Source organism: Barbus barbus, assembly GCF_936440315.1.
Source record: "Barbus barbus genome assembly, chromosome: 31".
NCBI lineage: Eukaryota > Metazoa > Chordata > Actinopteri > Cypriniformes > Cyprinidae > Barbus > Barbus barbus.
In genome coordinates this window covers 13,808,679-13,821,682 of record NC_136759.1, presented here as the reverse complement: position 1 = coordinate 13,821,682, position 13,004 = coordinate 13,808,679, and the positions used below count along the sequence as shown (strand labels likewise).

Sequence of the window (13,004 nt, the reverse complement as noted above, 5' to 3'; positions counted from 1 at the left end):
GAACAGCAAACCTTCCATCATAAATATCCACATCTCCGTTATACCAACACTTTGTCTCTACCGAGCAATGTGCCGTATGTTTATTTTTACAACAAACCCTTGCAGGCTTCAATCTGCCAAGCGTTCAGTGCACAAACGCAATGTGCTCTTGTATGAGTGACTATTATGACTTTGTAACTATATATAGCCTTTTTAAGATGTTGTGCAACCATATGACCAAGATAAACATCACCAGGAATCCTGACAGTTTTTTTTTTTTATAAAATGAAACAGGCATTGCTCTTAGACTTATACATGTGTTGAAGGCTCGTTAAACTGTGCGGCAAATTAACCAAATTAATCTAAAATAAATATAATAAATCACTTTACAAGTAAAAACTAACCAGGCAAGTAAGAAAGTTTAAAACCCACGAATAAAATCAAATAAAGAGCTGGCCAATGTGAACAAAACCTCTTTGCGTGCCCCAAGAAAAGATTTTGAAAGGGTTCAAGTATCATTTCTGTATGGCCAGCAGCTGAGCTCTATGCACTGAGAAAAGGCTGAATAACTCGAACAACACAGATTCTATTCATGTGCTCTGAATGAAATCTGCCAAAGAGGAAAATAAGTTGAGGCATGCAGTCAGCTTGTCACTGCCTCCATTTCTCCCCTACTATTGTCCTATTGAATCCAACAGTAATGCATCAAGATGCCCCCTGGTATTCTACCAGGATTCACAAAAACTGCCCAGCATTTGCGGTCAGTCTAGCAGGACTATTGACATTCATGCTAGTGAATCTATGCAGAGTGGGAAGTTAACATCCTTTCAACAGTACCGCAGTTTTCATTTTGCTTTTTAACCCAAAGTAGCATTCAACTTTTCAACAGAAATTTTAGATTTTTGTAGTCACGCATACTTTGTATGTGCATCGACTTGGCTTTACACTAATCAATAGACCTATCGGTAAGCCCCTCCCCTCGAACGCAGACTAGCCAATGGCAGTCAAGTATCAGATGCACGGGAAGCGGAACTCTGACATCTTTAAGTTACAGCACCATAGAGAAACATTGGAGGATGCGAAGCTCGCATCGGTTTTATGGGGTTTATACTTCAAAAATGGAAAAACTATGTACCTCGGGTACTTGTAACACTGATTCCAGGTATCCTGAGAGGATGAGCAATATAATTTATTACATTTCCTGAATCCAAACAAAACAGAGCAAAATGTCCCTAAGCATTCAACCCCAATACAAATGAAGACAAAAACGTTCATTTTCTGGTTGTCATACACTCATTAAGTTACAATTTTCATCTGCTCAAGCAGAACGTTAATGTTATCTTGTGCTTTAGCAAGGCATCTCTGGCTAAAACTAGCTAACGTTAAAGTTAGTGAGTCCATGCTAACGTACAAGCCTAAAGAGCGGACTGTTCTGGCGTCTTGTACAGTGTAGGTCAAAAACACAAACGAAGGTCTACATTTCAGTGCCTCTCCATTAGGGATGGCTCGATACCATAATTTTGGCTTCGGTACGATACCAGAATGTAGTACCTCGGTATCGATACTAAATCGATACCATAGGTGACAAATAACCAGCCTCAAAAGATAAGTGAATTAAAAATATATTATTAATAATAATAATAATAATAAAAACATATTCATATGTTAATACCTTTGTATCAAACTGTAACAAAAAAACCTAAAGGGAACATAGGTTACAATTAAAAAAAAAATAGGCTAACTGAAGTAATAAGATGAAAATATATTCAAATCTTATCTTTTCAGTGCAAACACACAGTGCAAACTAAATGTCTCCTAAAAACACCTACCGGAAACAGGTTTCATTTTGAAGAAGTTTGAAGAAAAAAAAAATAGCACTGAAGTTGCGCAATTGATGCAACAAATGTTGCTTTATTGTAAAGTGTTATTCAAACAGTTAAAGTAATGCTCAAAATCATGTTATTATTTCTCTCTCTCAGATTGTTTTCAGATTTCAGACTCAACCAAAGAAAAAGCATTAAATATAAATCTCACTCTCTCACTTGCTTCATATTAGTGGTCGGCAGCGCGTCTGAAACATTCCCTAAATATCATTGATACTAAAATTAATATAGCAAAACTCTTACTCAATTCATATCCAATTAAAATGTGATTGTATGAAATGCAAGTGCATGTATTACGTGACCAAAACTTCATTGATTCTAGCGTGTCTCACATGCACATTTGCGCTTACTGTATTACATCTGAATGTGCGTTGATCAGATGTAAATAAAAGGTCAAATCAAATCTGAAATTATGAACAATGCACTCACCTGTCGATCTCTTAATACTTTGAAAAGATCAGGATGAGCAAGCGACATGCTTAAAAAGATTTGATGTGTTCCTGTGGCAACATGATTTAGGCCTATAGCAACACTTGCATACAGGTGCAGTAAGGTCAGTTCCTTCACCTTTGTCATCTGTTTTTTATCCAAAGTAATGCCATATTTCACTTCTACTGTTCTCTTTATTTATTAATTTTGGGTGCGCTGAGTTTCATCTGTTTGATCCATCGCGTTGTTCTGTTGTCACATTTACCAGTTGCGCAGCAATTTGGGAAGCACTGCCACCTACAGGTGCATTTTGCAACAGCAGCGTATGAAATACCGAATTGAGCAAAATTATGATATCGTACCGTTTGAAATATAATATATACCGGTATTTTTCCAGTATCGGTATACCGCGCATCCCTACTCTCCATATTAAACTGGTTAAATGTACATTAATTTAATCGCACCCTGCGATACATGAATAGTGTTGATCCTGCATGTTGTCATCCGCGATCGTGACGACCGACCGTAATATGAGACTTCTCCCGCTTGCATCGTGATCGGTAAACCCTCGCTTCGAGTTACCCACCGTATTTATTTTTAAATATTTCATAAATCCCTCCATGGAATATTTAATCCTCATTTGGTGGCCTTCTGTGTAAAAAAATGTGCAAAAACATTGTGGGACAAGGTTTTCACACTGCAGCTGTCATTGTAAGACAGTGAGCAACTCCATTTGTTTGGAGCAATAGTAACTAAGGGGGGCGGGGCCTACCGATAGGTCAATTGTTCCACAAGGTAGCAACACTGGCCTTGGAAACGCCAAGTGGCTCACAAATAGCACTTTGATTTGAATTTCATTGACAGGAGAATGTTGGCAAGAGTTTGTATGATACTCTCATAAGCCTACAACACTTAAAAGGCATACATTTTGCAAAGTGATTTTTTGCTATTTGTTGCTATTACATATTGTACACTGTTTTGGCGCTGTTTAGTGTGGAGTGAAAGATCGCTGTAGCGCCAGAGTGACAGATCCTCCACTTTAATACCGGTTTCAGCATGAAATAAACATGAATGAACATTCATTCATAGTTAAAGAGTACAACAATCGTGTCTCATGTTATCGCTCAATTAGTGTTTCAACTGTGGAAAGACGTCAATGTAACAGCTTGTAAACAATGTCACTAACGTCACATTTATCTTAGAAACAAACACAGTAATGTAGTACCAACTGACTCATGTATATTTTATAGCATCAGTCGAGATTTTTTATTCCTTGAGAAAATTTGGCATGTACTGTACCTGATATATATCCAGAATTTAAGTCAATTGAATTTAATCAAATCAAAAGCTTTTGAGTCGGAATCAAATCGAGAAATGTGTGTCAAAACCCAGTCCTATTAGTAACCCTCCAAATCAACATCCAGACACACAGAGCAGATGTGGATACACTTCTCACATTTTTGTCTGGATAACAAAAGATAAGCTCCTGCAATCAATATCTTCATTGGGTTGTTCACAGAAAACCAGACTACATCCTCTGCTATGAAGGAGGGGTAAACAGCTTTACATATTCAACTGGTTTTAATCTATCCATCATTACCTCATACTGATGATTAAAAGCTCTTATCTGTCCACCTCACGCACGTTCGAAGGTTAATTACTCTGTGTTCGGGACCTCAGGTCAAATTCATCCTCATATAGCTGCAAGACAACTCAATAACTAGACCAAACTAGATTAAAATAGCATACGTGTTGTCATTGCATCTAAAAAAAAAGAAATTTCTCACAGTGGCTACAAACTCTCTTGAGCCATTATGACAGGACACAAATGGGTTGTTTATGTCCAGGCTTTGTCTAGACCTCCTGTAGACATCTGCTTATTGATTCTTCGTGACAGTGAACTAGTGATCTTTTCAGCTGTCAAACACTCTGGTAAATCCATACTGCACTTCACTGTGATCAAAGGTTTAATGAGGTATGAGCGCTCCTCAAAAAGCATTATGATGTCTATTGCACATATGCCGATGTATTTTCTATTGTTTGCCTTACACAGTGTTGTGTGGGTGTGTGAACTTACAGCTCGTCACGTTGCCTCTGTGACAGCACCATGGTGGTGGCGGGGACGGGACGGGGCGGGGGTGGGGGTTTCAGGTGTAGAGTGTGCAGCAACTGCTGTCTCCTTGGCAGGAGATCAGAGATAGGATCCTGGGTCCGGCTTGCAGGGTGGTCAGCAGCTCACCCCAAACACTTCTCCTTAAATTCGGTCTCCAGGAACACCACACATTGACAGCCTGCAGGCATCTACCAACCAGACGGTCCCCGCATCTGTGGAGGAAAAGGACACATTCGTCATCAGAACAACAGACCTCCTGGTTGGAATCAGAATGCAAATAAGCACAGTCCAGATGAGTAGTAGTCACACAAGCTTAAGGCAACAGTGGAAATATGCTAGTGACCCTGTTCCTGTGACGGTAGCTTTGGGGGCTAACACACATTTCATCAGGTGTTCCATCTGCTCTATTTCCCCCAGCACACATTTCATACTAGCCTGCATTCAGTCTATCGGCTGCCATGTGGAGCATTTTGTTACGGACTCCTGCTGCCCCTGTCGGGAGCTCTGAACACGTGTAAAAGGGACCGCTGACCCAGATTTTAGCATCAACCTACTTCTGCACTCCAGTGAGATACACAGTTTGACAGCAACAAGCAGGACTCTGAATTTCTCTTAGCTAAAAGAGAGATCACTATCTAGTCGGGATGGCTACTTTACAGCAAGAGTATGTGTATGCATCATCCCTGCCAACAGTGCTGGGTATCATCCACTACCTGATACATCTCTCACAGCATGTTAGATGTATTAAAAAAGTAAAGTAAAGTAAAGTGTAAACAGTCAATTTAAAATATAAACAGATGGGACAAGGGGTTTGCAAAACAACCAAAATCTTGTTTCACTCATAGGACTCGTATTTTAAGCAATGGTTTGCTGTTGAAAACGTCTCACTGATGGATTTGTTTATTCCAAACACACAGCATTTCACTTAAGACATTAATTGAAGGGCTGCATTCATGCAAATTGCTTGTGTGATGTTTTTATCAGCTGTTTGGACTCTTGTTCTGATGGCACCCATTCATTACAGAGCATCCAGTGGTGAGCAAGTGATGTAACACTAAATTTCTCCAAATCTCTTCAGAAGAAGAAACAAATGCATCTACATATTGGACAGCATGAAGGAGAGTACATTTTCAGCTAATTTTCATTTTGGGTGAGCAACTTCCAGTGTAAACGCAGTCAAATATTATTCAAATGACAGTATTACAAGAAAACCACTTACTAATTTATTTCGCTGTTCTTTATTATTGACTGTTGCCTTCAATAACAACTTTGTAAAATGAAATTAAAATCAGTATCAAGTATCAGTAAATTGATTGGCACTGATACAAATTACTACAATTTTGGTACCGAGACAACCATAGTGACTAGCTTTATGATACAGCACTACTCTGCGCTGTTCAGGAAATCCCATTGTGTAATTGAAAATATCATCCTGGAAACAAACAGCCTGACTAATAAACAGCTAATCCAGCCATTAGAGTCAGTGCTCTCTGAGACGCATGAGGGGAAACACTATAAGCCTCTTAGAGACCTGCATCTTGCTACAGAGGGTCTATGGGACTTAGGGATGTAACGATTACCGGTTTGACGATAAATCATGATAAAATTCCCCGCGGTTAGTATTACCGTTTCATATTTTAATTATCATTAAAACCGTATTCGATTACCGTGATTTAAACAACTCGCGATAAATAAATACTGTCCGGCATAAAGCAGAGTTTTCAGTAACAGTCTCACGAGCGCACGGCAGCACAGTAGTTTCGTTCTGAGTGAAAATAGGGCGGAAAAGCTGGGAGGTTTTAAAAGAGTGCTAAGGGAATTATACAAATTAATATATCAATGAATTAATTATATGAATGTACCTCTGAAGGTTCGGACTGTCTTCAGAAACAATTCGATGGCATTTTGTTTTCATCTTAGCTCCATGTAAGACCTAAAGGAAGTGTTCGCGGAGTTCACGGGAATCAGCTGTAATTCAGCTTTTCCGTATAAAGCGCCACCTGCTGCCAGAGAGTGGATTTACAGACACTTATTTACATTCAGTCTGTGTGCAGTTTCTGTCTGGCCAAAAAATTGACCAAATTTGCATGACCTGCTGTAAATTTTAACCGGTTGATGAAAAACAAACTTATGTACATTTAAACAATTCAGATATGCTATATAGGATTATTTATGGAGCAGATAAAATACATATAATCATTTATTAATTATCATTTTAATTTAACCCTTTTCTTTAAAGGCTGAAATGTGTGGTCTACCTTTATGTTAAACTTTTTCAAAGCTTTATTTGAACATTTACATTATTTATTTGAACATGCTATTAAACTGGTGTCAGTCAAATTGTCATTTAAAATCCAGACCTCACTGGTAATGTTATTGTTTTAGTGATTATGCAAACAAAAAGTCATTTTATTTGCTGTTTGTTGATTTTTAAGTATGAAACTTGGTGAAGTGATTTATGTTTCGGTACTTTTTGAACATCTCCAGCACATTTTAACAATACCGTGATAATACTGATAACCGTGATAATTTTGGTCACTATAATCGTGATTAGAAATTTTCATACCGTTACATCCCTAATGGGACTACTCATGAAGAACAAGAGGTTAGCATAACACATTCCTCACCCGAGCCCTGAACACTCAAAAGACATTCCACACATAGATCTGACAGGTTCAGAACCAAGCCACAGACCAAGGAGACCAAAAAACAACAGCAGTTAAGTGAGTTAACATGCTTTCAAACCAAATATTATTAATAAGAATCAGAGAACAGTCTTTATCAGCAATTGACCTGCTGGGCGAAACGTTTATCTGTAAATTGCCAGATCCTACGCACCACTTGAACTATGAACGACTAGAGAGGCTCTGATATGCTGACAGTCCTGTCATTACAATAGTTCAGATAATCACTGAAAAATACAAAGAAGCAGAATACAAACCACCATGTCATGACAGCCTCAGTAGGCTCGCCAATCCCAGCAGCATTACATGTGATGTGCACCAGACCTCTTTTCCCATTTAACTGGGTGTTTTAACAGCATGTGAATGATATGCAAAGAGCAAGAAGAGCTCTTTATCCTCCATCTCATTCCTTCTTTTCTTTTGACTATTTTATTGAAATGGGACCTGTAATGCCATAGTAGCTCTTTCAGTCTTTGCCAAGCAAAACATTAACAGCAGCTGAGGGAACCCAATTCAAGTAGACCCAATTTATAGGGATGTAACAACTAACCTCGATCCGGTTGAAAATCGATTTAAATATGTGACTATTCAAATCGGTTGAGATGCCAAACAAATCGCGATACAATTGGAGTAGGAGTTTATATGAATGTATCTCTGAGGGGAAGTGACTGTCTTTAGAAAAGTTTGTGGTATTTTCTTTTCATTTTGCCTCTGAATATTGATTTGTTTATTTCAATTTCACAAAGAAACGTGGCGCAATAGCCTAATAAAAGGATACCTTCTCATTTACTGAATGTCTTCAATCTCATTTTCTTCAATTCTCACAAAAAAAAAAAAAAAAAAAAAAATCTAATCGTGACATCAAAATTGTGAATTGAATTGAATCGTGAGTTGAGGGAATAGTTACATTCCTACAATTTATCAGTGGCACTATATTTGTTGCTTTGAGTACAATTTCATATGAGAGTGTGCCTTGGGACTTCTGCAACTAACTGTAATCTTTGAAAATTAGATTAGGGTCAAAAAAGCGAGTTCAGGCCACAAAGAGCGTAATGAGCTCTTGCAGTTATAAACTTATACATTCTCAAACATGCAGGCCTACACTTCATACCAAATGGAGCCATAACATATAATCCTGGCTGTTTCAGCATGTAAACAGAATTAATCAAAAACAATGACAAGATGTTACTGATCAAACATCTTGAAATCTACATTTCAGACATCAGAGCTTTTAGTCGCATGGTGAAAGCATTACTGATCCCCACTGGCACTGAAATGCATTATGACCTCTTTGCAAACGCACATCCAGTGAGCGAACCAAACCCACAGTAACAGTACTTCATGCCATGCCACCTCCATCCCAGTCACTGCAAACTGCCTGTTGGGACTCCACAAACACACAATTATCCTGCTTTATTTCAGCCAACGGTTTGGAGGGGTCTCTAGCAACCGTCTGTGTGCAGCTGAACCACACAACTGAGGCAAAAACAGTCCAGTAGTGATTATCCGTTCCTGCTATAAAAAGACCAACGCTGAGCACTAACAAGAGCATGAGATTAAGACAAAGACTGAAACAAAGAAATCAGGCATCTGCTCTATTCTGGTCTTCACCGTTTGTTTATTAGTATGAAAATAATGAGAGATATTCAACAAGGACCAAGACTAGATTAACATAACACAAATGTTGTTTGATAGAAGTGTAATCTGTTACCAGCATTTCTCATGCATCTCAAACCCAAAAACAGTCCTGCAATTCAGTCATTTCAATAGTTTCTTTAGTTTAAGACAGATGGCAAAAGGAAACATCCCTCTTTGAGGAATTGTGCAAGCTGGTAAAGACAGCCGGCCAATAAAGCCTGGACTAATGATCACTTTTCTCATTCCCTTGATGGAATTGCCATGATTACCGGATCACAGTACATTTCCACTAAGGGGATGCTGAGTAGCAGCTCATCTGAATGGCAGAGAGTTTAAAAGATCAGAAGACGTGAGCTGAATATACAATGTAGAAGCACATTGTTATAAAGCATGACGTGTTATGCCAGACACTGAAATTTTCTGAATGAAACTATTACTAGACACTGCTATTCAGAAGACTGTAAGATATTAATAAAATAAATTAATACTTTTATTATTTATTTAGTCATTTAGCAGACGCTTTTATCCAAAGCGTCTTACAAATGAGGTCAAGCAAGGATGCATTCAATAAATCAATTGCGACAGTAAAGTCATTTATAATTTTACAAAATATTTTTTTATTTTAAATCAATCATGTTCTTTTGAACTTTCTAATAAAAATGCATCACAGTTTCCACCAAAATATTAAGCAGCACAAGTTTAACACTGATGATAATAATAAATGTTTCTTGAACACCAAAAAAAAAAAAAAACACATCAGAAGGGTTTCTGAAGGATCATGTGACAATGAAGACTGGAGAAATGACTGCTGAATATTCAGCTTTGCCATCACAGGAATAAATTACATTTTAAAATATATATGAATACAAAACAGGTATTTTAAACGGCAGCATCATTACTATTTTACAAGCTTCTTTATTAAATAAATGCAACCTTTATGAGAATACCGGTGTTTATTTTACTTATGACATGAATTTTTTAAATACCGCAATACCGGTGTCATTTAAATAACGTTTGGAACGCGACACTGTTAGAGAGGGGTCTCTTTTCACTATTGCATTGTGGCGAGGACACAGCTCTATGTGTTACTAAGCGTGAAAGTTCCGAAACTGAAGCTGTAGAACGTGATGACAGAAGAACTCATCCACAATATCCACCGCGCGCTGCCATCAGCTCCTGCGTCTCTCACGCTCCATTCACACGGGGCGTCGGCGTCAGCGCTTGACGGAGGGCGTGTCTGAAGCTTGGTGCTGACGCGCCGTCATAGTGACAACAGCCAATCACATACTTTTCTGGTGTTGCATGAACGGGATTGGCTTTTTCCATAGAATATAAAAACCTAGCGACTTTTTTGGATAAAACTTATGGTTCAGTTGTAAGATGTCGCCAGTGCAGCCCCGCGAGCGCGAGATCGGACTCTCCCGGCGCAGTGTCGCCTCTCTCTGCGTCTGTTCTGTGCAGTGAGCGGCAGAGAAGCAGTGCATTCAGCTGGCCGCACCACAGCAGACTCAGTAAATGAGTACAAAACAGCGTTTCCAAGCACCTGTCACTTACTGACAATTTGGGATTATAAATATGAGCATAGTTCGTCTGTTAATATTATGCACTTTTTTGTTTGTTGTTTTTTTTTGTTTGTTTGTTACTCAGACGCTGCATGAGACAAAAAAGAAATATAGCCAAAACCACCGAATAGCCACTCTTTAGTGTAACGTTAGATGCATGCTGATTTTATCAGACGATGTCGCGATTATAAATGAGAGTGACTCCTGGTTAGCATGTAGGCTATTAATGGGTTGTATTTAGTCACTATTTAGTGTGGAATTGTTCTACAATATTCGATCGTCATGACAGTAAAATAGGCCATTCTAAGTCGATCTACTGCAGTTTTTCCTCTCTGTCAGTAGAAAATGTGGTTAACACCCAGTCATGCGTGAAAAAAATAAATATCGTCATATACCGTGAAACCAGTATAATTTTGAATAATACCGTTTTATAAATTTTTGGTCATACCGCCCAGCACTATGTTCTATGCCTGCTTAATTTAAAGATGCAATGCCGCTTTAAAGCCAGACTAAATTATGCCAGCTCAGATCCACCCAGTGTCAAAGCATACAGTTGTAATTGGTGTGTAAATGCATTTAAGACACCTCCAAGCAGCATTAAACAGTCCAAGTAGAGACACCGAAATGCCACTTCAGAAGCACTTCTGTGCCATCTTTGCAAGGTAAATTTGGCGTAAGAGACTTTAATGTCTTTCAATAACATTAAACAGTCTTAATGTACATTGATAATTCTGTTCAGTGAACTTAATCCAAGCTATAACATGCCTGCAATCATCAGCAACCATGACCTGTCTAACAACTAGAGGGAGTGTACAGCAAACTTGGCACAATATCTTAAACCATTAGAGCAGGGGTTTTCAACCTTTTAGGACATGCGCCCCCCCAAGTTTGTCTAATTTCACTCGCGCCCCCCCAACATCAACCTCATGCTGCCTACATCGTTGGGCTGATATTTACTGCAGGAGTGATAGTCACATCATGACAGATCATCACAGTAGTGTCCCGATGAGCAGAGCAGTATCGGGTCTGCTTGCAAAGAATCAGCTGACCTACGTTTGTGACTGGTCCAAATCTTCAGCTCAATCCTAATGAAAACATGTTATATACGCAAACGATCTTAATAATTGTCAAAAACCTCGGTTATGTTTCATAACCTTGAAATAAACGAACAAATACAGTGTCCAGGTCAAGCATCTCATCATGTTTTGAGAAACAACCAAGGTGTTAAATAATTTCGAAGCTCGTTTGAATACTAAACATGTCAGGTTAATAGTTATCGATCATAACTAACTCTAATTATGCTGTCTAGGTAGGAAGTTCACTAGGTTTTGCAACACAGCCCTCATCGCCCTTATTCTCAACCGGTTTGCAGAAAAAACGACATTTTGAATGGTCTAATATTTCTGTTTACCCAAACAGAACTGCACACGGCAAGGTCAACATTGAAATTAACAATTAGAGGTGATAAAACAGAGGTATGCGTTGACACGGGCGTTAGCCAACTGTTGCTAGCTAACATGACATTGATGAAACGACGTGTTGAATCGCCGACAACATACACCTCGCTAAAACCGCAGACCTGAGCGCGATGATTTCTTCTATTTATAGCGATAACGTTCATACAACACACACCCGTGGAGCTGTCGATAAATTCACGACTAAAGGAGAAAAAACTGCTGAAGTATTTCTCCAACGGCCGCGTCCGCCATTTTGAGACACCGAGAAAAGGAGGCGCAAAAATTACAGCTACAACAGCACTTCGACCGGCAATTTTTATCAAATACAACCGCAAAGAGAGACACAAATGAGCTGTTCTTACCCTACAGAGTCAGCACTGAATGTTATTCCTCAGAAGACGCCGGTAAGGAACGGAATAAGTGTTATTTTCGTGTTGAAAAGGGGGGGCTGGAGTCTTGGGGTCTGCTCCTTGCAGCGCCGCATTCGCCTCTACGGCACGGGAGCGCGCATGGGCTGATGACTTCAGCAGGCGGAGACGCGCACGCCCTTCAATCTCACACCCTCCTTTCAAATACTGTGGGCGTTTCTTCAATAAATATGCACCTCATCGCCCAGTTTTGCGGATAACTTCAAAAATTGACCGTGAAAAATTATTTCTCACATGAGCCACATCAATGACTTTAATCTGGGTACAATCAGAGCGCGTGACCTCTGTTTGTGAGAGTCAAAACAGCACCTGTGTCATCATGCTCAAACCAAGCTTTGAATGTAATTTTTCAGTCACTTGAAGCAAAATATGTAACCCTGGACCACAAAACCAGTCATAAATCGCATGGGCATATTTGTAGCAATAGCCAATAATACACTGTATTGGTCAAAATTTTAGATTTTTCTTTTATACCAAAAATCATTAGGATATTAAGTAAAGATCATGTTCCATGAAGATATTTAGTAAATGACCTACCATAAATGTATTAAATCTTAATTTTTGATTAGTAATGTGCATTGCTAAGAACTTTGTTTGGACAAATTTAAAGGCAATTTTCTCAAGATTTATTTTTTTGCACCCTGATTCCAGATTTTCAAATAATTGTATCTCACCCAAATATTGTCCTAACAAACCATACATCAATGGAAAGCTTATTTATTCACTTAATTTAAAAAATGGACCCTCATGACTGGTTTTGTGGTCCAGGGTCACATATTTATATTTATGTCAATGGCTGTTATACTATTGTACACGGTGAGTACATTTATT

At 38.7% G+C, this 13,004-nt stretch overlaps 1 protein-coding gene across 1 annotated transcript in view; it reads right to left on the bottom strand.

Moving 5' to 3' along the window:
- LOC306851389 (lissencephaly-1 homolog A-like) overlaps window positions 1–12,261 on the bottom strand; it is a 38,062-nt gene extending 25,801 nt beyond the window's left edge. The window contains exons 1-2 of the mRNA XM_079387578.1: window positions 12,108–12,261; window positions 4,369–4,616 (exon numbers count right to left, since the gene is read on the bottom strand). Coding sequence (XP_079243704.1) covers window positions 4,369–4,400 — 32 coding nt within the window. The 5' untranslated portion in view covers window positions 4,401–4,616; window positions 12,108–12,261. The remainder of the gene's footprint in view (window positions 1–4,368; window positions 4,617–12,107) is intronic.
- Window positions 12,262–13,004: the final 743 nt, after the last annotated feature.